This window comes from Scyliorhinus canicula, chromosome 19 (assembly GCF_902713615.1).
Source record: "Scyliorhinus canicula chromosome 19, sScyCan1.1, whole genome shotgun sequence".
NCBI classification, from domain to species: Eukaryota; Metazoa; Chordata; class Chondrichthyes; order Carcharhiniformes; family Scyliorhinidae; genus Scyliorhinus; species Scyliorhinus canicula.
The window spans coordinates 9,581,508-9,608,438 of record NC_052164.1 but is presented as its reverse complement, the minus strand read 5'-3'; the positions used below and the strand labels follow the sequence as shown (position 1 = coordinate 9,608,438).

The 26,931-nt window shown below is 47.6% G+C and overlaps 1 protein-coding gene across 1 annotated transcript in view; it reads left to right on the top strand.

Annotated features, from left to right (window-relative positions):
• Positions 1–26,931, top strand: part of LOC119954247 (plexin domain-containing protein 1-like) — a 282,386-nt gene that overhangs the window by 157,590 nt on the left and 97,865 nt on the right. Inside the window, exons 8-9 of the mRNA XM_038779329.1 lie at positions 873–968; positions 7,124–7,205. Of these exons, the coding sequence (XP_038635257.1) occupies positions 873–968; positions 7,124–7,205 (178 nt within the window). The remainder of the gene's footprint in view (positions 1–872; positions 969–7,123; positions 7,206–26,931) is intronic.

Here is a 26,931-nt window from a genome sequence, read left to right as displayed (position 1 = left end):
CAAAATAGCACCATTGGGATATTATTTAACATCAAAATTCATGCTATTTTTAAAGTAATTAACCCAATTTTGAAATTAGCGCCATGAAGCAGGGTAGCATGGTGGTTAGCATAAATGCTTCACAGCTCCAGGGTCCCAGGTTCGGTTCCCGGCTGGGTCACTGTCTGTGCGGAGTCTGCACGTCCTCCCCGTGTGTGCGTGGGTTTCCTCCGGGTGCTCCGGTTTCCTCCCACAGTCCAAAGATGTGCGGGTTAGGTGGATTGGCCATGCTAAATTGCCCGTAGTGTCCTAAAAGTAAGGTTGTGGGGGGGGGGGGGGGTTGTTGGGTAACGGGTATAGGGTGGATACGTGGGTTTGAGTAGGGTGATCATGGCTCGGCACAACATCAAGGGCCGAAGGGCCTGTTCTGTGCTGTACTGTTCTATGTTCTATGTTCTATGAAGTTAGATGGAGACTTTCTTTGAAATATTTTATGGTTAAGTACACTCGACAAAAAGAAAGATTTTTTTGTAAACTGTCATCACCATAAAATGTACAATGAGCAGAAAGGTTAAGCTGTCAGAGAACTCGGTGAGGTGTTTCAGAGTACATTCACGTTTGTGAATCGAAAACAATCTGGGAGTGACCTCCAGCTAAAATCTATTTGAAGGTTTTTAATTGTTTATGCGTCAAATATCAAATACTGGAAACTGATTAGATGCTTTAGATGTCGACTAAAATATTACTAGGTTTAAATTGCAGACTCAAATCCCTTGAGCCCAAAATGGTTATGCACGCATTAGTGGATACCTGAGTATGAGGTTCTGATTGGAATCTCATCCCATTGACCGGCCTATTTCTTGTATAATATTAAAGTGTGTTTCTCTTTACAGATGGTCAAAGACGAATGATTTATGAATATCACAGGGTGGAAATAGACATGGCAAAGATCAGCAACAGCTCAGCCTTAGAGTTCACCCCTGTTTCCAGTAAGTTGTGATTTTTTTTTACAGAGGTTGTGCTTTAAGTATGAACACTTTGAGGGGTGGTGGGGTCTCCTGTTCACCCGACCATCATGACTGACCTCCCCATTGGGAGAGATCCTTGTTCTGTCAAATTCCTGATCGAATGGTGCATTCTTGTTGCACTCACTAGTTGACACAGGACTAATACAGGCAGCCCTCGCAACAATGACACTATTGGTTCCTGAAAAATGCCTCTTATGTCAAAACATTGCATGTTGGAACCAATTGTCCCAAAAGAACAATGCGATCAATCAGGGATTGGTTCCTGAACCAAGGTCCGATACCCTGTTTCTCACCAAAATAATCCAAACCTTTGTACTCACTCAACCATTAAACAGTGACATAGTCATAACTTAATATGATACAAGATAAATTGTCAGGAAAAGCTCAGACACATAAAGATTCACTGAGTAAAAACACATCGGAAGAACAACTCCCTACGTCAGGGAGATAGGCAGCGCAGAATGTCGATGCCCCCGTATGAATGTACCAATTTGTTCGATGGCATGATGTCGTAAAGTCAAAACCGATGTTGTAAATTCATAACAGGGTGTTGTAACTTGAATTTTGTCAAGTCGAACACACCTTTAGGAGGGGACGAGGTCACCAAAATGAGCACTAGATGGCACAGTTGTTTAGCACATTGTCCGTTCAACTCATGTACCTGGACATCAATCCAACCAAATTCCTAATTTAAAATTTGCTGGTGCTTTGGGCAAAAGCGAAATGTCACGGCTGCTGATCATCCAAAATAAAAACAAAAAACACTGGAAATACTCAGCAGGCCAGGCAACATCTGTGGAGAGAGAAAAACAGAGTCAACGTTTCAGGTCAAAGACCCTTCAGCAGAACTGAGGAATGTGATAGTTTGGAGCAAGTGAAATTGGGAGAGAGCAGGGAGGAGGAAGAACAATGCAATAGGACTGAGGGCAGGAGGGATTAAATGGAAAAAGTTTTCATGGCACAGAAAGGAGTGGTAATGGGTAAAATAAAGAAACAAGGGATGTATCCAGATGTTGTGTGAATGGCTCAGTGGCTGTCACCCAAATACAAAGTATAAGAAGCCTTTGGAAACCTGACAGGAGGTCACTTTAAAAACGACACTGTCCACATTGCCAGTATGAATGGGGTGGTAAGCCTCCTGATGCCATTTTCAGGCTGTTTCCCACAAGGGGTGACATAAAGATGTGCAGGTTAGGTGGATTGGCCGTGCTAAATTGCTCTTAGTGTCCAAAATTGCCCTTAGTGTTGGGTGGGGTTACTGGGTTATGGGGATAGGGTGGAGGTGTGGGCTTGGGTAGGGTGCTCTTTCCAAGAGCCGGTGCAGACTCGATGGGCCGAATGGCCTCCTTCTGCACTGTAAATTCTATGAAATGTATTATGGGGATCTAGTCAGGGTGGGCGCAAAGGAGCTGGGCTAGCACCTGACATATTTTACATGCCCAACTTCCCCGTTGCTGAAAACACACCCAGTGGGGTGATAAAATGTTAACTGTGGTGTTGGTTTGTCTTCTGTAATCAGTATTTACTCAGTGCTGATTGGAGGAGGCAGGTAGCATATGTTTAGTCTGTTGAGACATGTGGAAGGGCAGCATAAAGTGTGCCAAGAAGCTGATGGCCTGTGTGACCCATTTGAAGAAAGGAGGTCAATGAGCATTCATGTAGACAGGAAATCCTTTCTCCTGGGCATGTTCGTATGGCACGGTATTTATTATATACCCACTATTCACGTGCTTCTAAATGAGGGATTAAAGAACTTCTATTTGGATAGTGAGACAGTTGAACAGCTGCACTGTGATACGCCCCCAATGAAGGTTTCTGAATGGGTAATATTGCTGACAGCAGCCTTCCTGGCATTCATCCTATGAAAGGAACAGGTGTATAATTTATTAAATCAACGCTGACATCTCCCTTTTGTCCAGCTGTGGAATGCATTTGTGCTTTTATTGGAGATAATACCAATCATATCACAAGGGGTCATGAAGGTGGGCTATTCGGCCCATCTAACCCATCATGCCATTGATACCTTTTAATTCCACACCAGAGCATCTTGAATGACTTCAGGGCTTTTGGCTCCACTAAACTTCTCAGAGACCATTCATGGTATACATCATTATATGAAAATCTAAACCCCGAGCTTGCCTTTAATTAGTTTGGACCCTTTATCTTCAGTGACTTCGCCTTGGCTATTCCATTTAGTGTCATACAATATATTTGGTCGCATTGCCCCTCATTCATCTCCTATCTGAACTGAAGGTTATAGGACTGGGACTTTGTAATGTAAATAGGGACAAGGCCTCACCTTACCCAAGACCAGAGACCGCCAAATCCCTAACTGGGGTGGGTGAATCAGTGGCGCCCCACCACACCACCCCAACCTGAGCTAACCTAACTCAAACCTGAGTCCTACAGGGGCCCAAGGAGGCTGAAGAAATACCTTCCTATCAAAAGTCTTGGCTCTTTTTGAGCCGGACTGACTAGAGAAAGCAATCAAACCCGTGCAAGCTTGAATACCTGACTCTGGTGAAGACATTGGGCCTCGAAAAAGCTCAGAGACTTTTCCACAGTTGCAGTTCCTCTGTGGCTCTCAAGAGTCTGCAAGGAGAATTTCTGGGGTAGCCCAGGAACCATTCCCCACATGTCCCTCCATCGTCATTCAGAATTTCAAATTGTGGTTGAATCATAGTTGGGCCAGGGCCTGGCTCACTTTCTCATTCCAACGTAGCTGCCACTTGTTAAGATGTTCAAACTCAATGAGTTTTTCTAAACTTTCCTCCGAGCTCAATCTACCATCACTAGCAATCAACCGAGGGTTCTTCTCTGCACCAGTGCTGGAATACCTCCAATGTACCTCCAAGGTGCTTCAGGCTACTTTCATGTAGGCTTGATCAGGGTGGGTATCAGTTTCACTGTGACAGCCCCAGACGTGGATTCTGCTGATCTCTCACCAGCCTTGCCAGTTGGACACACGTATAGAGCGTTTCTACAATTGGTATTCCGTGATCACAACAAATGCACATTAAATCAATCACTTTTAAATGAAACCATTTGAGAGTGGAAAGATTTATTTTTGGTGTTTCAGACAAGTTGAACAGATTCCCAGATAAAACAGCGATGATTGATACCTTTGGAATAGGTCAGGAAGAGGTCAGAGAGGTCCAAAAGATAAACAAAGCCGGAGATAATTGAATGATGTGAACAATATGATGGGTTCCCCCGGTGTTGGGACTATCGGTCATTAAGAGAGCTTTGATTTTACCAAGTAATTGAAGGGAGTCCACTTGGCTTACATTTCATTGTAAGGAGCAACGTTGCCAAACCTTTCCTCTGTTGATTAAATGGGTGGCTAGAATCTGTAATAAGTGTTTAGTTTTCCTGGGGGTAGCCTGCTGGACGTTTTCCTCAATCCACGATTGCTATGCTTTTGAGGGAGTTCCCCAGATTTGTTCTTCGCTACTTGTTTCTGTGAGAGAGAGCTGCCCAATTAAAGTGGTTATTTGTTCCAGCCCAGTCTCTGGTCTCTTTGACGCACCTCAGTTGTGAAAGGTGGGGGAAAAGGCAAACTCCACCCCAGTGTGTCATTCCTCGTCTCACTCATGAGGTGTAATCCCTGGTGGGGTTGTGTTCATCCTTGTTTTAATATGCCTTGTTTTCTCTAAAGGTATCTGTTAGTAGCAATGGGAGGAATTATCCCATAATTTGTCAGACTGTCAGGTTCTGACTGTAAACCAGCGTGTATCTCTCCAGATGCACTGTTGGGTTTTCAGACCAGACCTTGAGCCACTCTGGCTCAGATCAGTGTAGGAGCAGCGGGGCTGATAGAGCCAGCAAGGCCTGCTCCACAGAGATTGGGGTGCCCCCATCAGCAAACAATTATAATGTCCCCCAGCAACTTGTCCCACTCCACCACAAAGATATCGGGGCCCACCACGGAACAATCACAGGGGACTCTTCCCCACCCCCCTCCCCCCCCCCCCCCACCCACCCCCCAGTGGTCAGCAATCATTGCGGCAATATACCTGCCGCCCCCCCCCAGCAATGCAGGTGCACCCCATCAATGTCCGCTTCCACCCCTCAATGCCCGCTCCCCCCACCCCACCCGTGCCTGCAAGTTGCCCCCTTCACTGCCAAGTCACCCCTTTCAAAGGCCTCGGAGCTCTCCCTCCCTCCACAACACATCGCGGGGAGAAAAAACACAATTGGGCTGCAGAGGGCTTGCCCCTGCCAGTACCCTGGCACAAGTCAGCACTGCCACATTGATGTTGCCAACTTGTACCGGGGGGGCAGTGCCAGACACTTATTGAGCATGTCCCGCTTCCCCCCTCGCCAGAGGTCACACTTACTTTTGTGCTCCCGGGGGATCCCCTTGACTAATTCATGCCTTCATTTGCCTGTTGTCATGTAAGAGAGGTACGAATATTAAGTGAGGTCAGGGCAGCACGGTGGCGCAGTGGTTAGCATTGCCACCTCATGACGCCGAAACCCGGGATCAAACCCGGCCCCAGATCACTGTCCATGTGGAGTTTGCGCATTCTCCCCTTGTCTCCGCGGGTCTCACTCCCACAACCCAAAGATGTGCAGGGTAGTGGATTGGCCACGTTAAATTGCCCCTTAATTGGAAAAAAGAATTGGGTACACTAAAATAAATATTTTTTTAAATTAAGCGAGGTGGGGGCTCATTAATTACATTAAAATTTATTCAAATGGATTAATGAAACCTGGTTGCATCATTAGTGAAGGGTGTGGAAAGTCGGGAACACGATCTCGCTGCCGAGAATTTTCCATGTTCTCGCTGACGGCTAACACAGGCATTGAATCACCCCCAATATCGAGAAACTAACAAACCTTAAAAAAACTACAACAGGCCTCTTTAGCTTCTTTCTCTAAATTTGATGAAAAGGTTTCCAGCACTCCTGAGAAAATGATTTCAACTTTCTATAAAACCATGAGACCTAGGAGCGGAAGTAGGCCATTCGGCAAACCGAGTCTGCTCCACCATTCAATGTGATCCTGACTGATTCGCCCATTAGCTAATGATTTGTCCACGTCACGTGACTGTTGTTGTCCTAAGCAAACATGCTCGCATCTACACTTGTCCAACAATGAGGTCTAGTGCCAAGTAGTCACCCAATTCATGCAGAAAGAAAGTAATTGGCATCTCTATAGTTATATCTCTTGCGTAAAGGCTGGAGTGAGGCTGGGTTGGGGGGTTTCCGAACAGTATCGAATCTTACACGGTGGGACCGACAGCAGCAGAGTCAAAGAGACAGGAGGCTTTTGGAGATGGGTGGACTTAAGTAGAGTGTTTGTTGGGTGAGATCATGTTAGCTGAAGAATGTTCAGAAGTGGTGGAAGCGATGGAGAAAGGTGTCCGTTGGTGACAAAGCCTGTGCAACGCCTTGTGATTGACTCAGACCAGTGAGGAAGGATGGGTCAAAACCATGAACACCAGGGACAGAATTCCCAAATTAATTTAATGGAGCAAAAAGGAGTTAGTGGAGCTATGAAAGGAAGGGGCTGATGAAAATGTGGGAAAGGTCATGAAGCCCAATTGGTCTTGAATACGTTCCAATCTTTGGAGGGTGGATGCCACAAGGAAGAACTTTTGAGATGACAGACCTCGCGATGTATAAAAGTATAGATTGCGTAAAAATATAGATTGTGTATTGGCAGCAAGGGGGAAGCGGTAGAGCTGAAGACGAACAATCTTATTGGGGTGAAAGAAATTGTGTTGGGAAAGAAACTCAGCTTAAGGTGGCAGCCAAGAATGTGAATGAAGTCATGGCCAATGAAACGGGAGTGCAGAGGACAGCCAAAATGTTTGGCGTAAGCTCTACTGACATTAAGCTGGAGAACACTTCACCTCACTTATGAGACGTTTTTACATGAAAGGTCTATAGCGGAAGCAACTGATGTTTTGAGTCTCGGAGGGAGTTTCTCGCTAACTCTGTCATTTAATGATTCCAGGCTGGTTTTGGGCAGTTTCCTTTTTACTGTTGCAGGCACAGTAATTAATTCCAGGGATTCTTGAACCGCTCTCGCTGCTTTCTCCAATAATTGGCTGAATTCAGACCACCATTTCTTTTCTCTCTCTCTCTCCCTCTCTCTGTCTCACACAGTGTGTCTGCAACACCTGAGTTGTAATGCGTGTGTCAATGCTGAGGTCCACTTCAATTGCAGCTGGTGCGGCGTTCTCCAGAGGTAAGAGTTCCCTACCCTTCTTCAATGTGTGCAGCTCACTTAAAGGGCACTTAGGAAGAACACTTTCTGTGTGGAGCACGTGCCCGATATCTAACCTTCCAATGATAAAATTGTTACCCTCTTTTATTAAAAAAAGTCTTGAATTACCTCATGCTCAAAGAACAACTCTCATTTTGGATCTGATTCAGTACATATCACTGTGGCGACATCACTGGACAAAAGTGGCCGCCGCTTTAGGAGTGGCCTGTTCATGTTTCAATGCATTTCACTAATTGTGAGCAAGCCTGGCAACCAATCTGGCAAGACCCAACCCAAGCCAGAGTTGGACAGCAGCTCCAGAAGGCTCTTAGGTCATCGCTGGGTGTGTGTTCGCCTTGGCTTGGATGGAAGGAGGTGAAGAAACAAAGACTTCCATTGATATAGCACTTTTCACAACCTCGGAACATCCCAAACCACCTCACAGCCATTAAGTACTTTTGAAGTCCAGAGGCTATCATCATGTAGGAAACGCAGCAGCCAATTTGCGCACAGCAAGCGGCAATGTTGGCTGAGGCATAAATATTGGCGACTGAGAGAATTCCCTTGCCTTTCTTAGAAAAGTGTTTTGGCACCTTTCGTAACCAGAGCTGAGTGAACAGATGAGGTTTCGGTTTAATATCTCACCTGAAAGATGGCTCCTCTGAAGTACACTGGAGTGTAAGCCTATAGTCTCAGGAATGCAACGTCATTCTCCTGACTCAAGCAAGAGCACTACCCATTGAGCCATGGCTCGAGGGGCCGAATGGCCTACTTTTGTTCCTAATTTGTATGTTCATATGTTCATTCGATTTGATTACTACAGCTAAGCAGCCTCACCATGCAATCCTGTAGGTCTTGGGCACGGTTTTTTGGGAAGTAACCATTGAGGAGAAGGGAAGTAGCAATCAGTTTGGGGGGGGGGGGGGTCATGCAATGATTTGCGTGGCCTTCATTCTTTTTTTAAAATTTAGTGTACCCAATTTATTTTTTCCAGCTAAGGGGCAATTTAGCATGGCCAATCTACCTACCCTACACATCTTTTAGGGTTGAGGGGGCGAAACCCACGCAGACACGGGGAGAATGTGCAAACTCCACACGGACAGTGACCCAGAGCCGGGATCGAACCTGGGACCTCGGTGACGTGAGGCAGCAGTGCTAACCACTGCGCCACCGTGCTGCCATGTGGCCTTCATTCTTTCAACATGGCATAGGGAGGACTGAGAGGGGGGACATGATTGAGAGGTATAAAATTATGAGGGGAATAAATAGAGTAGACAGGAAGAAAAAGTTCCCCTTGATGGAGGGATCACTGACCAGGGAGCATAGGTTTAAGGTAAGTGGCAGGAGTCTTTGAGGGGATGTGAGGGAAAACCTTTTCATCCAGAGGGTGGTGGGAGTCTGGAACCTGCTGCCTGAGGGGGTGGGTGGTGGAGGTAGTGACCATCATAACATTTAAGAAGTGTTTAAATGTGCACTTGCAATGCAAAGGCATACAAGGCTATGGGCCAAGTGCTGGAAAATGGGGCTAGAATAGTTAGCTGGTTATTTTAGACTGGCGCAGAAGCGATGGGCCGAAGGGCCTTTTTTGTGCTGTACACCACTATGACTCCATGACATTTGAAGTGTCACCTTCAGGGTTCTGTCTGCATACACTGGCGTACCATTGTAAAAATGGGAATATGAGAAATACATTTGGTATTTATTCTTTGTTTCAGAACGCCTCTTTGACCTCACCCCTTCCTGTCCTTGTAATCTCCTCCAACTCCACATCACTCGAAGAATTCTGCACTCCAATCCTGCCCATCACTTCATCCATTGCTGCGGTACTCCCCTGGCCTCGGCTCTGAAGTTCTCTCTCTAAACCTGCCTCCCTCTCTACCTCTCAATTTTGAAAATTTGTTCCTGGGATGTGAGTGTCACGTTGCCAAGCTGAATTGTCCTCGAGAAGATGGTAGTGAGCTGCCTTCTTAAACCACTGCAGTCCATGTGGTGTAGGTACACCCCCAGTGCCGGTAGTGAGAACGTTCCAGGATTTTGACCCAGTGATAGTGAAGAAACGATGACATATTTCCAAGTCAGGATCTTGCGTGACTTGGAGGGGAACTTGCTGGTGATGACATTCCTATGCATCTGATTCCCTAACTGTCCTTCAAGGTGGCAGACGTTAAGGGTGTAGAAGGCTCTGTAAAAGAAGCCTTCCTTTAAAACATTCCTTAATACCTACTTGATCAATTAACCCAATAACTCTTTAAGCGGCTCGGTGCCAAATTGTGTTCGAAAACATTTCTGTGAAGTATTTTGGGACATTTACTATTGTAAAAGCGCTATACAAGTGCGAGTTATTGTAGTTAAGCCAAATTAATTAAGTCATGGTGCTGGAAACCATTCAACCATTTATCAGCTAGAGTTAACCCCTTCAGGAGAGGAGAGAACTGAGGTGGAGAAATTGGGAAAACCTCTGTACATTTGTATTTTCTCAACCCGTTGCCCTTGCTGTCCACGCTCAAGGTCAACACAGTCCCTTCAAACACAAGAAAGGACTTTTCTGCGTCTAGTTCCTCTTCAGATGTCAATTATTTACCTGCCAGGAATAGGATAAGTGCAAAATCGATGCACATGAGTCAATGCTGTTACTTTATTGACCATTTGGAAAGAATTAAACAAACACAAAATCAATGCCATTCAATCATTTCATTTATACGTTAAGGACATTTCCTTGCCTCCAATTAGATGGAATTACAACATGTTTAAGTACAATACAGAATAACAATCTTGATCAGACCCCATATTGCACACAGCCCTAGACACTGCTATGTTGACTGTGGAGATTCACCAGAATAATCCCAAGGGTTAGCTAGGGTTAAATAACGAGGACAGGTTGCATAAACATATATTCACTAGTGTACGGGAGACTGAAGGGTGATCTGATTATGTTGTTTAAAATTTTATTAAGATTTGATAGAGTAAAAAATGGAGAAACTTTTCATCCCTAAATTAACGCGAGGCCATTTGGGATGAAACCAGGAGACACTTTTTCACACAAAGCGTAATGGAAATCTGCATCTCTCTCCCCAAATCGATGTGGATGCTGAGATAGTTGGAGCTTTCAATTATGAAGATATTTGCCAGGTAGCACCAGACGTGGAGCAAGGGCGGCAAATTGGAGCTGATCACCCATGATCTATTGGATAGTGGTACGGGATTCAGTGGCGGGACTCCTGCTCCTACGTTCCTTCTTGTAAGTTAAAACACATTCCATAACTCAACTCAGGACAGATATTGGAAAAGGTCTATAACCCATTCCTCAAAGACTTTGCGTATTCCTACATAAGTTAAGAATAGGGGTTGCTATCTTTAGTGAGCATCAAGAAAATGAGTGTAGATTTCGCAAGACTGCATGCACCCCATGTCCTGGAGTCTCAGTTGGCGTCAGTTTAGATCCAAGATCGGACATAGAAGCAATCCTGAATCTTGGAGCTCTCCATTTTCTTGGCGACGTGAAGAAATCTGCCCTGGGACCCAAGTCTCCCAAAAGGTGGCCCATTGAATATTGTGGTCACGTTGCTGTAAATGGGAGGTGACAGATGGTGCATTGTCAAACTGAGCTTTCCATCAATATGATAGCTTGTCCCATAGCATCAGCCTCATCTCCAACAGAACAGACACTGCACCTGTCACCACAAACAGCAATTGATATCCAGAAACTGCTTACAGCGCCAAATGGCATCAGAATTAATATCATTTATGACCACAGGTTTTGACACCACTGCCTTTGATTGTCCTGAGGTGTTACAGAGGGCGACATCCTTCTCCAACATTCAACGTTGGTACAAAAGGGAGAAAATTTCCATTATCCTTTGAAACACAGCCACCACAAAGCAGAATGCGTCCTGTCTCTGCCTCCCTGGTGTTTCATTCTCTTCAACTCTCTGTATTTATTTTGATGTATTTTCAATCAAAAATCCACCTCTTCCAAATCGCTCACTTTCTATCCCACTTTTCATTCACTTCGTCTCATTTTGCCTCCGACTCACACTTCCACTTTCTTTAATTCACTCCTTTGCTGACCCTACTCTCATTTTTTCTATGACCTTTCAATTGCTTTTTTTCCCTTTCTCTCTCGTATTGTTACCCCTCGTTTTCTCGTTGAGTTGTTCTCTCTTATTCTAACTCTTTTGCTCCTTCTTCCTCTCATTCTAGTTTTCTCTTCTCTATCTCTTGCTTTCCCATTTTCCCTTTCACACTATCATTCTCTCTCTTTCCCTTTCACTTGATCTCGCTGTTCTTTATGTTCCGAAGCATTTAACTGCACATCCTTTTCCTCATTTGCAAAACTCATCCACCTTACACCTTGACCCAGCTCAAAGTCTCAGCTCTTCAACCTCAGGCCCTCTTATACGTCTCCCCACCATTATCAGTGACAGCAGGCTGTATTTTGACGGAGCCAGGAAGACAGAATAGACCTTTAAAAAAGGTGGGTAGGACTCCAGAAACCCTCTGCTGACGTCTTTTTTTTAATCGAAGTGCCCAATTATTTTTTTCCAATTAAGGGGCAATTTAGCATGATCAATCCACCTACCCTGCACACCTTTGGGTTGTGGGGGCAAAACCCACAAAAACATGGGGGGAATGTGCAAACTGCACACGGACAGTGACCCAGAGCCAGGATCGAACCTGGGACCTCGGCACCGTGAGACCACAATGCTAACCACTCCACCACCATTCTGCCCTTCTTCTGACGTCTTCATCCCCTAGTTGTCTGAGAAGCTTCTATCCCTCAGTTCCCCCATCCCTCTAATGACCCTTCAACCTTGTAGGCACTACTCACAAAATCATGCCCACCACCCACCTCATACCTCCATGGTCCCTCCACTTCAACTCATGCCACTTCAACTACCCCCTGCTCCCTCATACCCCCCCATACCACTTCCATAGCGACTTAACCAATATTCTCAAGGGAAGAACCCAAGAGCCATGTGGAGATGAAAATAGTAAACTTCCAGCAATCTAATATAAAAATCTGAAAAGTCCCATTTATGAAACCAACTTTGATCTCCCATTTTTAACAGATCCAATTTTTCCAGTAGGGAGAAGGGTCCGTGATTCAGACAGGTGAGGAACCCAAATTCAGCAGCTCCATGTGAAGTTAGTGCAGAGTTCAAACAAACTCTGTTTTGGTTGTTTCAAGGGTTTTAACCCCCAGTGTGGGAACCACAAGGTCTGTTTTAGTGTCACAGGGCTGAATTTTGTAGCCCTTCCCACTGGTGAGATTTTCCGGTCCTGTCACTCGTCCCCCGGTGGTATGGCCGTTGAACAATGCAAAACGCTATTGACATCGGCGGACCAGAAGATTCTGCCACTGGCCAATGGTGGGCTGCTTCCACCCCTGTAAAACACACCATTTGGGGAGAGAGGGAATCCCATCCATGATCTAAACATTTTCAGTTCCCCGCTATTGAGGCATGTAAAGAAATAGGCTGAAGACGTCACTGAGAGTTAGAAAGAACCTCTGTTGGACTGCTTTGTTTGACAGACCTTCTAGTCTAGATTAGAAAAAAACATTCCTATCTGTTCATGCAGTTTCAATAGTGGTCGTTGTTGGCATTTCACAAAGGCTATTCTTTTGTTATTACAAATGCATGACTGGGGCGGCGTGATGGCACAGTGGTTAGCACAGCTGGCCCACGGTGCTGAGGATCCGGGTTCAATCCCGGCCCCGTGTCACTGTCCGTGTGGAGTTTGTACATTCTCCCCATATCTGCATGGGTCGCACTCCCACAACCCAAAGATGTGCAGGGTAGGTGGATTGGCCATGCTAAATTGTCCCTTAATTGTAAAAAATAATTGGGTACTCTAAATGTTTTTAAAATGATTGGGGAACTGAGTTTTAAAAGCTACCATTATTTCAGCAGGGGCTTCTGAGTTCACAATATGATTGACAGTTTAAAGAGGCTAGAATTAGCTGTCTTTAATGTGTGGTCTGAAAATAAGTTTGTTTATTTTTTAATAAGAGGTTAACCACTCAATATTTAAAAGCTTTGGGGGCAGCACAGTGGCGCAATGGGTTAGCCCTGTTGCCTCACGGCGCTGAGGTCCCAGGTTCGATCCCGGCTCTGGGTCACTGTCCATAAGACCATAAGACATAGGAGTGGAAGTAAAGCCATTCGGCCCATCGAGTCCACTCCACCATTCAATCATGGTTGATTTCAACTCCATTTACCCGCTCTCTCCCCATAGCCCTTAATTCCTCGAGAAATCAAGAATTTATCAATTTCTGTCTTAAAGACACTCAATGTCCCGGCCTCCACCGCCCTCTGTGGCAATGAATTCCACAGACCTACCACTCTCTGGCTGAAGAAATTTCTCCTCATCTCTGTTCTAAAGTGACTCCCTTTTATTCTAAGGCTGTGCCCCCGCATCCTAGTCTCCCCTGCTAATGGAAACAACTTCCCTACGTCCATCCTATCCAAGCCATTCATTATCTTGTACGTTTCTATTAGATCTCCCCTCAACCTCCTAAACTCCAATGAGGTAAACTTGCAGGTTGAGTCCGTAATTAAGAAAGCAAATGTAATGTTGTCATTTATCTCAAGAGGCTTGGAATATAAAAGCAGGGATGTCCGTGTGGAGTTTGCACATTCTCCCCATGTTTGCATGGGTTTCGCCCCCACAACCCAAAGATGTGCAGGCTAGGTGGATTGGCAACGCTAAATTGCCCCTTAATTGAAAAAAAAATTAGATACTCTGGGCGTGATTCTCCGCTGCCCAGGCTGGGTGGGAGAATCACGGGAGGGCCGCTCTTGCACCCCCCGCGATTCTCCCACCACCCCCAAAATGGCGTGTTGCAAACGGAGAATCGCGGGTCGCTCTTTTTCACGCGACCCGCGATTCTCTGGCCCGGATGGGCTGAACGGCCTGCCGTTCCTGACCTGTTCATGCCGGCGGCAACCACACCTGGTCGCTGCCGGCGTGAACATAGCGCGAAAGGTGAGTTTGGGGCCTGTGGGGGGCGGAGAGGGGATTGAGCACCACGGCCGTGCTCGGGAATGAACTGGCCCGCGATCGGTGCCCACCGATCGTCGGGCCGGAGTCTCCAAGAGACGTACTCTTTCCCCTCCGCCGCCCCGAAAGATCAAGCCGTCACGTCTTGCGGGGCAGCGGAGGGGAAGATGGCATCCGTGCATGCGCGCGTTGGAGCCGGCCAATCTGCGCATGCGCGGCTGACATTACTAAGGCACCGCCGGCCGCATCATTATCGGCGCGCCGCCTTGACGCCAGTGTCAAGGCCCGGTGGCCGAGCTTCACAAAACGCCGCTCCTAGCGGGGGGAGAGAATAGGGGGCGAGGAGTGGCCTCCGATGCCGTCGTCAAACACTCCGGGTTTCACGACGGTGTCGGCCATTGCGGAGAATTCCGCCCTCTAAATTTATAAAAAAATAAAATATATATATTTAGAGGCTTTGAATTGGTTTCATGAATGGGAGATTTTTTCACTATCAATATGTATGAGTGAGATTTATATTAGCTTGTTAGAAGTTTATTATTTTCATCTCCACGTGGCTCTTGAGTTCTGCCCTTGGAGATACTGGGCAAGTGGCTATGAGGTGGAATGGGGAGTATGATGGGATATGGGGGTAGATGGAGTGAACACACATGGGAGAGGTGGGGGGCAGGAGTTGACATGGAGGGGCCATTGGGGTTATAAAGGAGAATTGGAGGGATGGGGAAGTGAAGGAGTATGAGAGGTGAGGGCTAAAGGATCTAACAGCTTCTAATATAATGAGTACAAAGCCCCAGAAAACAAAGAAGGGTCTACTAGCCAAAGAACCTCAACACCTCCCCATCCCAGTGGCCACTTAGTATCTTCTTCTCGGCTTAGTGGGCCTTAAAGCCACGGTGCACTGGTGGTGGAAACAGCAAATGTTTAAGGTAGTAGGATCCCAGTCAAACGTATTACTTTATCCGAGATGTTGTTGCGTTTCTCAAGTGTTGGAGCTACACTCATCCAAGAAAGTGGGTAAGAACCAATAAACCGCAGCATTTATTTTGAACATGCTTTCGACAGAGTTTGATCCACCTGTAGATTGGCTGACAGTCAGCCATTCAAGTTTCCTGACATTACAGCCAACAAAATAGATTGTCTGCTACATGTAATTTCAAAGATTCTGGTACACAGAACACAGCAGAATTGAAAAGAGAGTTGCCAGAATCACGTGTCTTTATTTTTAAAGTTTAAACAAAGTGAAGTGACGCCATACGAGGAACACATTTGGAACAGAATTGGAGGGTCAAAATAGTTCATTATTCAAACAAACAACCTTTGAATCTGCCAGAACAAGTGGCAGCAAATAAAGGGCTAGAAATTTGAAAGCTAACAATTGATGAAGGATTGTCTGCAACACAGGCAAATCCTCATTGGTTACAGCCAGATGTGTTGTCATTAAGAAGAAGCAGATGTGAGCCTGTCTGGTAAATACTGACCAAATGGATTCCCAGCGCTCTGCTGTCGATCTTACCGCATTGTTTTGTTTCATTCATCACTATCCTTCATTTATACATGACCATTCCTGTTTACTTGGGGAAAAATGGGCTGAATGAAATCCCAGGCCTTTACCTGCGAAAGAGTCAAGATCGGCCACTGACTCATTTGTCACTGGGTTAATATTTACAGAAGAATTCAATTAAATTGCAATAACTTGCAGCTCCATAGTTACCTCACGCACAGAGTGACATCTCTGAGCACTTCACAGCACCACACACGATGAGCCAAGGGACAGGGAGAACTGAGGCCAGGTGAGAATCACCAAGGAAGAGATGAATCGATGAGACTGAGGAGGGAGGTGGCCAGGCAGAGGTGTTAACAGAGCAAATTAGTTGAAAGAGCAACCTCAGGTGGCTTAACTGAAGAAAGAGGAGTGATCCAGAGTTGAGAGAGTCAGGGGCATTATGTAAACAATATGGTATCATAGGGGCTGGTTTAGCTCACTCGGCTAAACCGCTGGCTTTTAAAGCAGACTAAGCAGGCCAGTAGCACAGTTCAATTCCCATACCAGCCTCCCCGGACAGGTGCCGGAATGTGGTGACTAGGGGGCGTTTCACAGTAATTTCACTGAAGCCTACTCGTGACAATAAGCAATTTTCATTTTCATTTAATCCCTTTGACCCCCCCTTGCTTGTGAGCTTTTAATGCAGCCTCGTCGGGGTCCGGCTTCCCTCCCTCCGGTCTTTCATCTGTCTTCCATTGTTCATCTTCTTCATCCACCTCCTTCCCCCTCTGCCTGACATTGTGAGCCTTCACTCTTGCCCCACCCTCCTCATTGCACAGCCCACCTTCCACATGACCCCATCAGGCCACCCTCCCACCCCGGCCTAAATTTGCACTCCGCCTCCAATCGAACGTTGGGCCTTTGCTGCGATGGCTGCCTGAGTCCCACAGCGCAGGGCTGCCCAGATAGACACTGGTGTGTGGCACCAGGGGGGAGGTGACTCTACTCCCCGACCCCAGGCACTGTACTGACCCGAGACGGTGACACAGGAGGGTCCACAGTTCCAATACCACAGTGCTGCCCATGAAGACCAGCTCGGCATGGAGATGGAAGGCAGGAAGCTCTTGCCCTGGCAGAGTGGTGGATAGTTCATCAGAAGCAGTGCAGCATTGTGGCACTGTTGCACTCACCTCAAAGTCCCTTGTCAACTGAGGATCGTCTTCTGCACGGCACTCTTTAGCAGTTGGGTGTGACGCCGACTTGATTTCCCCTGAAGCCAGATTGAAAGGCCGGCGAGACCCCAATAGGCAGCTGTTTTAATGAACATTCATGAGATACAAATGAACGCAAATGGCATTCACGCCACCAGCCAGTGGGAAGCCGGATCTGCCATTAAGCCGCCATTGGGAGAATTGCAACGCCATTTTATACTGGATGTACTCGGAAGGTGAGTCGGGTTCATGGTTGGTGTCAGTGTCCCTGGAGTCTGCTTTCAGTGCTGTGTGAGTATGCCGTCTGTGTCACAGGAGTCTGGGGCAGGGGCGGTGCATCGGCCTTTTGAAGATGCGGTTCCACTTCCTTGACAGATCTGGTGGGACCCTGCAATAGAGCCACCAGAGGGTCCCCAGCATTGTCGTGGTCTGCTGTGCCATCCATAACCTAGTCCTGAAGCAGGCTGAGGAGCTTCCTGAGGACATCCTCGAGGAACGGCACGTGTCCTTGGATGAGGAGGATGAGGCATGGAGATGGAAGGCAGGAACCTCTTGCCCTGGCAGAGTGGTGGATAGTTGAGGATGCTGAGGAAGTGCCTGCCGGGGAGCCTAAGGATGGAGGCCAGGTGGTGCGATGGTGTGCTTTGGGAGAAGGAGGAGAGATTTCCTCATTGCCTCCTGCTTCTTTGAGGAAGACCGGTTCGCTGTGCAGCAGGGTGAAACTATCCCCCCCCCCCGCCCCCCCCATCCCCCCATCCACCCCAAGACGTTGTGACCCCTCTGTCGACCATAAGGGTGCTGGGAATGGGGAGATTTGATTGCCTGCTGCCCGGTCGATGCAGGAGGGTGATGACGTCTCGCAGTGCGGAATAGTCTGCGATGCTCCTCAACCTTTCCTGAAGGCTGCCTGTCCGCTGCCAGCTCGCTGACTCCCCGGTTCAAGTCTGAGTGAGGTTCTGCCCAAAATTCCTTTGTCCCTTGCTCTAGAGGGGGATTAGGGGTAAGGGTCGCGGGTTCGCTGAATGATGCCCGAGCCCTATCGCTGCGATTGGTCTCTATCTAGGTGAAAACATGAGGAACTCCCAATGAAGCAAAGTAGCAGGAAGCGGCTATAACACTCCTGGCATGTTATTTCGGAGCCTTAATTAATGAGGTGGACAACTTGGCTTATCCGGATTTCTGGTGCACATTCCTGACAAGATTCTAACCAAAGTCCAAACATTATCCTTTTATAAACATGTGTTTGTGCCTCAAGAGATGAGAGAAAAGCAAAGGAGGCACAAAAAAAATAATTTTAATTTGTATTTGGGATCTCTGTATCTGTTGAAACCATAAACTCTCTGTACACGGCAGACTGACAGGATCCTCAGTAAACAGGACCAACCACGAAAATCAACCCCTCTTCTTTTGTTCAACTTTTGTTCAAATTGATTCCTCACTCTGTCGGGTTATATTTTCATTCCATGGAAGATACTTGTTTTCCTCCCGCCAGATGGAAGGTCTTTGTATAATAGAACGGATGAGCTGTTCAGAAGAGGGAGCAGCACGATATCAGTGAGAATTATTTACGTCCTCTGCCGAAAAGCAAAGGATGAATCAAACTGTGGGATGTTGGTCTGCACATTCTGTGCCGTCGAGGGGAAATGGTACACGGTGGAAGGTACTGAACCTTTGGGTGAGAGGCTAGACCACGATTCCATCGGCTGACGCAAGTAAGCATGAAAAAATCCAGAAGTGCGGGTTGAGAGTGGGAGAATCCTCCTGATTGTCAGTGACAACTGTTCCATCAATCAACAAGATCATAAAACGGGCATTTGGTCATTTGTCTGATTTCTGTGAGTGGAACCTTACTGTTGTGAACATTTCCTCCTTCATCCATCCACACAGCAACAGTGACAACTGCAGGTTAAAGTGATTAGAGACCCGAAAGTTGCACCCGAAAGGGTGAGACGTCACGATCTGAATCCCACCATTGTGGGCGGGATCAGTATTCTGCAAATCTGCATATTCCAGTGAGACAGCGAGTCTGAGTCTAATATGCGCCTGCTGGATTTACCAAGCATTGGATTATAACTCCTTTGCCTCGGGGACTGTGGCCGGGATTCTCCCTTCTGGGGGCAAAGTCCCCACAGCGGCAGGAAAACCGGTGCCAACCACTCCAGCGTCAACAGCCCCCAAGAGTGGGGAATTCTCCGCATTTGCGGGGGCTGGGTAGACACCGGAGGGGTTGGCGCCGCTCCAGCCGGCGGCGAAGGGTCTGCGCAAGTTCGCGCATGCATGGAGCGGCCGGCGTGATCTCACACATGCGCGAAACAGCCAGCGTGATTCCACGCATACGCGGGGGGGCGGGGTTCTCTTATCCGCGCTGGCCCTCGGGCAATAATGCGGAGCCCTACAGGGGCCTGGCGCTGAAGAAAGAAGTGCCCCCACAGGACAAGCCTGCCTGCAGATCGGTGGGCCCCGTTCACGGGCCAGGCCACTGTGGGCCCCCCCCCTCGAGGACCGCCCACGCATATACACTTGCCAGGTCCCGCCGGTGCATGAGTTGAGTGATTCACGCCAGCAGGACTGGCCAAAAATGGCCAGTTCGGCCCATTGGGGCCCGGAGAATCGCAGGGGGGGGGGGCTGCTGACAACGGCCCCGACCCAGTGGGGGGTCGGAGACTCCCATCCCTGAAGTGACCGTCGTTTAGTACTGGTCCCAGAAATGGGGACCAAGTGGAATGGCACTTGGTGGGGTTCTCCCAGGGGATAGGAGGCCCCCAGGTGGTTGCCCTCTGGGCAGGGTGGCACTACCGGTGCCACCTGGGCACCTTGGCGCTGCCAGCCTGCCACTGCCACCTGGTGCCACTGTCAGTTGGCAGGGGGCAGTGCCAAGGTACCAGGCTGGCATTTTTCCTGCGATGAGGATTAGTCCTGGGGGGTGCCCTGCGTGTGTGAGGCGGGGTGGAGCCTGAGCACCCCCTTATAGGTGGTGTGGCGGGGGCGAGAGATCAGGGTGCCATTTAAAAATGGCATCCGGATCTCTTCCTGCAATCTGGAGACCTTCAGTGCAGGAAATACAACCTCGACCGGGAGTTTCCCACTGAGGCCCTGAATTGTAACAGAGTCTCGCTAGATAGCACGGTGTTTCTCACCCGCTGTGAATTCCGGGAAACACCTGGCGAAATGCACTCGTCACGGGATTCAGTTCCAGTTTGGGTAGGTCCCGCCTGACATGTTCAGATCTTTGGGACATTTGCGGATAATGACAAACACCTCCTGGGATTTTCCATTCCGAATTCGCCCTGCGGCTGCTGCCAGCGATCGGAGAATGTGGCGTTCCCCCAAAACCCCATTCCCGGCAGCGGCAATGGAGAATCCCGCTCACCAGCTCATTCTTCTTTCTTACTTTGTGTTTTTCGCTCTTCTCATTGCTGACTGAAAGGGTTTATCCTGAGGGGTATTGAAGGGCGGAGGTGACGAGGATGCCTCCTCTTGTCGGGGAACCTCGAATAGGGGTCACTGTTTAAAACTAAGGGTGTCGTTCATTTAAGACAGAAATGAGGAGAATAACTTTCCCTCAGAGGGTGGTAACGCTCTAACGTCCCGAAAAGGTTTGTGCCGTGATGGTCAACTCAGTGTTACGCATCACCTGGTACGGTTCAGGAGCCCCACTCTGGCCAGGCAGTCTCTGTTTCCTTTGTTGCAGTAGAAGACAATGGCGTTGAGAAGGTCCAGGATATGTTGGCCTCTGTTTTCTCTTAAAACAGCCAAACAAGTTGAGCATCAATCTGCAAATCCTTCCAACTCACGGCAAAAGCAGCTGGTAAAAGTGGGAGAGATTCCTGGTCAGCCATGAGATGGAAAGAAAGTTGGAGCCTCTATCATCACTGTTCATAGCTCCGGACTACAACATGAATGGCTCAGTTGGCTGGACAGCCAGTGTGTGGATCAGATTGGTGCCAATGGCACAGGGTTTGATTCCTGCTCCAGCCGGGGTGGATTTGCGGCCTACCTCCTTGGTCTACCTGTGGTGGTGGTCCCGGAGCTGCCTTCAAGCAGGGAACTGAAGAAGATTTATAATTTTCTCCCCTTTTGGATCTGACTGCCACCTTTGTTTTCTTAATCCATCCTCTTAATTTAATTTTGCAGCGAAAAACTTCATGAAGGGTGAGGGGCAATAAACGGTTTATTGTGAGGATTGCCATCCAGGTTATAGACATAGAATTTACAGTGCAGAAGGAGGCCATTTGGTCCATTGAGTCTGCCCAGACCCTCAGAAAGAACACCTCACACTTTCACCCTCTCCCCGTAACCCAGTCACCCCACCTAACCTTTTTTTTTGGACACTAAGGGCAATTTAGCGTGGCCAATCCACCTAACCTGCACATCTTTGGACTGTGGGAGGAAACCGGAGCACCCGGAAGAAACCCACGCACACACTGGGAGGATGTGCAGACTCCGCACAGACAGTGACCCAGCCGGGAATCGAACCTGGGACCCTGGAGCTGTGAAGCAGTTGTGCTATCAACAAATATTTAATACGGTGAGAATGGCAGAGCCGAGCTGACTTTGTAGACGTTAGAGAGAAGAAAGATAAAAGTTCAAAGAGTCAATGGTCAAATTATCCACAGAAAGAAACACGGAGCAGTTACAACAAAAAAAAGAAAGGTTGGTGCTCCGATTTTGACTGATGGAAGTAATTTTTACCCAGCCAGGTGGAGTCATTCGCACCTTCAAATACTTACGATGGTAAGCTTTTGTCGAATTGATCAGCCCTGAGCTATTTGCAGTCCTCAGTTCTTTTCAAAGCAGTTGCCATGGCAACATTTCATAAGGTCTCATTCGTGTTTCCATGCTGTCATTTTTTGTGTATCTAATGAATGGATTAGGATAGAATGACTGCGCTGATAATTAACCCCCCCCCCCCCGCCCCCCCTCTCTGAAGCAGGGGTAAAACTATTCCGATTGCCTGCAGGTCTCCTAACTCCCAAGGCCACTGTTTTCCGGATTACAACATCTTGTGTTCCTCTCCCGGTTCGTTGACACAATCGTACCAGACCAGATTTTTCTGGCTTGCGGTGAGCATTCCAGAACCATTTCTGGTTCAAACCAGTTTTGTTTTGGTTCACAGTCTCTTGCTGCGAGAAAGTCTTGTCAACACGCGGACCCACATGACATCATCAGCAAACTGGGATTTCATTTAGTTTTAAAGTTACAGCATCCCGAATCTCGGCCTGTCTTGTGCTGCATTCCTTCATTCCTGCTGCTAGATCTGTCACCTTGAACGATACCCAACGTTAGCATGGCCCCGATGATTCCCTTTGCATTCTTTTCTAAAAATTCTGGGGTCCAGATAGCCAGGCTTTGCCTCCAGTGGTGGAGCAATTTAAATTAAAGGATGCCCAAGAGGCCAGGATTAGAGGATCGTGGGTATCTCAGAGGGTTGTAGGGCTGGAGCAGGTGCCAGGGGTAGGGAAGGGCGAGGTCATGGATGAACTTGGACACAAGGATGAGAATTCAAAAATCAAGGCATTGTCAGGGCAGGATCGGAAGCAGATCAACAAAGGGGTGATGGGCGAATTGGACTCAAGTGTGAGTTAGGATATCCTCAAGTAAGAATTGGGAAGAGCTTACATTTACGCAGGGTGGAAGGTGGAAAGCTGATCAGGGATATCTGTACTCCAATATGGAAATGATTTAAATGGAGAATTAGACCGTTGATTGAAAAGGAAGAGTATTGAAGGGTTTTGGTGAGTGAGCAGCGGGATGGCTCACATGGAGCTGACTGCACAGAACTGAAGGACAGGGTGCCCTGTCTCTCTGCTGTACTCAAATGGAAGATTGTCATTGTCGCTTCCAACACATCGTCACCACCTAAACAGAACAGGAAATTTAGATGCAAGCCATCTGCCCAGTCTGCCACTAACCTGTCCCCCCCCCCCCCACCCCAACCCCCCCCCCCCCCCCCCCCCCCACCCGCCAAGTTTCTTGACACCTTTTGTTTCCAGTCATCCTGCTGTTAATTCCCCACTGACCTTGTTTGCAGATATCAGAGTGACTCCCATCAGCGCAACTGCGGCCAGTTTCCTGGGTTTGCACCCTGGGCTTCGTCAGACAGAGGAAGCACAGCTGATGAAGGCAGGGGTTTGAAGAATATGCTTTGTCAGAGATTATTTTGAAAGGTTATTGATGCAAGTATTACTTTAGGAGGGTGAAGAGGGTGCTGGGCAAAGGAAGAGGTGGCCAGCGCATTATCCTGCCTGCCTTGTTGAGGATGTGGGACTGTTCTGCCATAACGGGAACATTCTGTTGGCGTGAAAGGTGCTAAAAGGATTCTAATTCCAACCTCAATTATGATTAGGACCTGTCTTCAAGCTGAGGCACCTCTGCACAGTCACTAAGCAGTTGGATGTACTATCTCCAGCTCAATGTTCCCACTGAGAAGAAGGGAATGGACCGGGGGGGATTTGTGCCACTCTGGGTGGGTATGGTACAAGGGAGAACATTGCAGTTTGGGAGAAGGTGGAGAAATCCCTGTTAAATCTGTCACCTTCCTCACAGGAGGAGCCCAGCTTAAAGGCGAGTAAATGGGGGGAACTTTTCAAAATGGAGTTCAAAGATAATGCAGGACAGAAAATAAACTGTAGATGGGCAGCACAGTAGCATGGTGGTTAGCATAAATGCTTCACAGCTCCAGGGTCCCAGGTTCGATTCCCGGCTGGGTCACTGTCTGTGCGGAGTCTGCACGTCCTCCCCGTGTGTGCGTGGGTTTCCTCCGGGTGCTCCGGTTTCCTCCCACAGTCCAAAGATGTGCAAGTTAGGTGGATTGGCCATGATAAATTGCCCGTAGTGTCCTAAAAAGTAAGGTTAAGGGGGGGGGGTTGTTGGGTTACGGGTATAGGGTGGATACGTGGGTTTGAGTAGGGTGATCATTGCTCGGCACAACATCGAGGGCCGAAGGGCTTGTTCTGTGCTGTACTGTTCTATGTTCTATGTATCTAACTTCTGGATCCTATGTGAGATCCATTTTAAGTGATCTTGGATATAATTTAACGAGGATGAAAAATACAGAGCGGATTTCTCACATCTGAGACTAAGTCCTGTGGCAGGGGTGGGAAGCGGTTATGTTTCTCACTGCCAAGACTGCCTGGAAACCACACTATATCTTCCAACCCCGACCGAACTAATTGTGCACCCTGGGCAGGGAAGGCAAGGTGGCACAAGTCCTGACATCATATCTGGGTTCCATATTGAAAAGGCGCCCAACATCACTGACCCACCGTTGAAGAAAGAAGGACCTCCTGAAGAAGAAGATGGATCTCCGGGAACACTCTGAGGCTGGAGGATGAACCTTTTGGATGAGACTAAATCTGGAAGATCCACCCATAGAAAGTCCCCCCCCCCCCCCCCCCCCCCCCCCCCGCACCCACCTACTGCTGTGGTGTCCCGGGGTCCAGGGTCACCGGCTGTGTCCATCCCAAACTCTGGAGATGGGCCCAGGCATTGCCCAGCTAAGTCCTGACTTCTGCACATCACGATGTTCCAGGCGTATTCTGGACCGGCATTGTTTTCCTGCTGCTGTAGCGGAGGATTAGGCGTGGGTGGAAAATTCCAGTGGGGACTTCACCTGCATTCCATGAGCAGGATGAAAATCAGTTTTGTGCCGGCCTCCAGCAGGTTTCCTTTTCCACAATGGAAGGCACCAGCGGAAGATCCTGGGAGAAATTCACGTCTGTGTAAAACCACTGTTTGTCTTCCCATTGAATGATCTCGCACGCCCTTTCCCGGCCATTGAGTCCCCACCAGCGGGGCCATGGGAGAATCCCATCTGCGGCGTCTTCATTTACTTACTATCCATCAGAATTAAATGACTGTCTACTAATAGCTCATTGATTAGCCCTTATTGAACATTTGGCATGCGAATGAATCAATCTGCACTGACTGCTTTGCTGGGAGTCTTTGTTCCAATTCAACGACTGGAAACGGTTTCAGGGTCACAGATTTCTTGTCACGGATGGGTCTATTGCACACCAAGCTGGCACTTGGAGGAATCAAGGGATTGCATCAACTTGGGCTCCTAATTCTTCAAATCCAGAATAGAGCAGGCACTGAATCTGAGTTCACAATAAATAAATCAGCAAAGTCTCAGCCTCAAGTTGCAATCAATTTTGGCAAGTCGAGGTTCTGGATACGCTTGATAAATTGCAAAACAAGAATGCACTGTCTCCTTGGATGACCCAAAAAGTTAGATCCCAGGGGAAACTACAGCCGGTCAGCCGCGATTTCCAGGAGGACCGTGGAATTGAAATGCAGCATGAATCATGACCATCAGGAGAGGTAATAAGGGAATAGAGATTGCTTGCATAACCCTGTGCTGACAAGATATTCCACTGTAAATAGAACTTGGAAGAAATTGACAGCAGTATAGTCAAGCTGTTGCAAAGTCAAAGGGTACTTTAAAGCCAATAGTCCTACCCCAACCCTTGAGGCAGATTTGCATTTGTTCCTTTCAGATCCTCTTCAGTTTCATTCATCATATTTGAGGACAATTGCTCCCTGAATTGTGCAACATAAAACAACACAGAGGTGTCAATTATTAACCACTGCTGTTGCAATGAAAGGACAATGCTTAAGACGTACATCTCTACATTAATCGAATCTTCTCTGTCCATTCCTGTAGATACACCTGGTACTAGCTCCATTCCAGAGTCCTGAGTCCAAATATCTACTGGTGTGCAATACTGAGGGAGTGCTGATGTTCAACCCAGGCCCTGTCTGCCCTCCCAAGTGTATGTAAAAGATCCTGTGGAACTATTTGAAGAAAATCAAGAGAATTCTTTCCTTTGTCACGGCGAATTGCTATCGCTCAACCAACGTCATTAAAGAAGAAAAGGTTATTCATTATCATGCTACTCTGTGTGGGGCCTCACAGTGACCATATTGGCTGCAACATTACTTCCATTACAACCATGCCTAAAATTCAAAATACTTTATCAGCTGTAAAACATCCTGAGTTTATGAATGTTGCTGTATAACTGCAGGTCTTTCTTTCCATGAGAAATTTGGTTGCATAATTCATGTTATTACTTGGAGTTCTCTACCTTTATCTTTACCTCCCTCAACATCCTGAGGTCAGTGTTTCTGTAGTGGAGCTCTACAATGCTATCCAGCCACTCTCTGTTACCTCACCATTCTTCAGATGGAAGTCCAGATGATGAGTACTAGCAGGCAGCAGGAACCTAGTGGACCTCAGAGCTCAGTTCAGTTTGTGCCTCATTCAACAGCCATGTGGCTACACTTGCCAGTTGGGGGAATCATGTGATACTTCACACAATTCATATTAACTATTCAGACTTGTCAAGGGAAAACAGTTTCTAAATTTAGTGCTGACACCAAATTGTGGAGTATAGTTAATATTGAAGAGGACTGCAACAAATTACTGGAGGATGTTAATAAAGTTGAAGACTGGGCAAAGATTTGACCAGTGAAGTTCACACATAATTGTGAAGTGGTACACTTTGGTCGGGCGAACAAGGATTTATGACTTGGAATTCCAGGTGGGGTAGAAGAAGCAGGGAACTTGGAGTACAAATACACCAATCACTACAAGGATCTGAAAATCAAGGCTGCAGAATCGTTTCAATAAAGAAGTGTGACATCACCTTTAAGTTAATTTAAATCTGTAAGTGATTAACTCCAAAACACTCACAGTCACTCGTGACCTCAGTACAGGTAGTTATCGACTTTATCACATTCGAGTTACGACAAGCGGCACTTACAATGTGTAATGATTCCGGGAGGCATGGAGTGAAAGGCCACACTGATTTATCTTAAATTGAAAATAAAGCCACTACCACGGCACACAAAACGAACGGCCCGGCCCAGGAGGATCAAGAACTGCTGGTCCGCTCACCACGGGAATCAGTATTCTACAAAGCCCAGGGGAAGATCAATCAGCGCCACCCCCCCCCCCCCCCCCCCCCCCCCCCCACAAGGCCGAATCATCCCCCTCCTACGGCGACGAGGC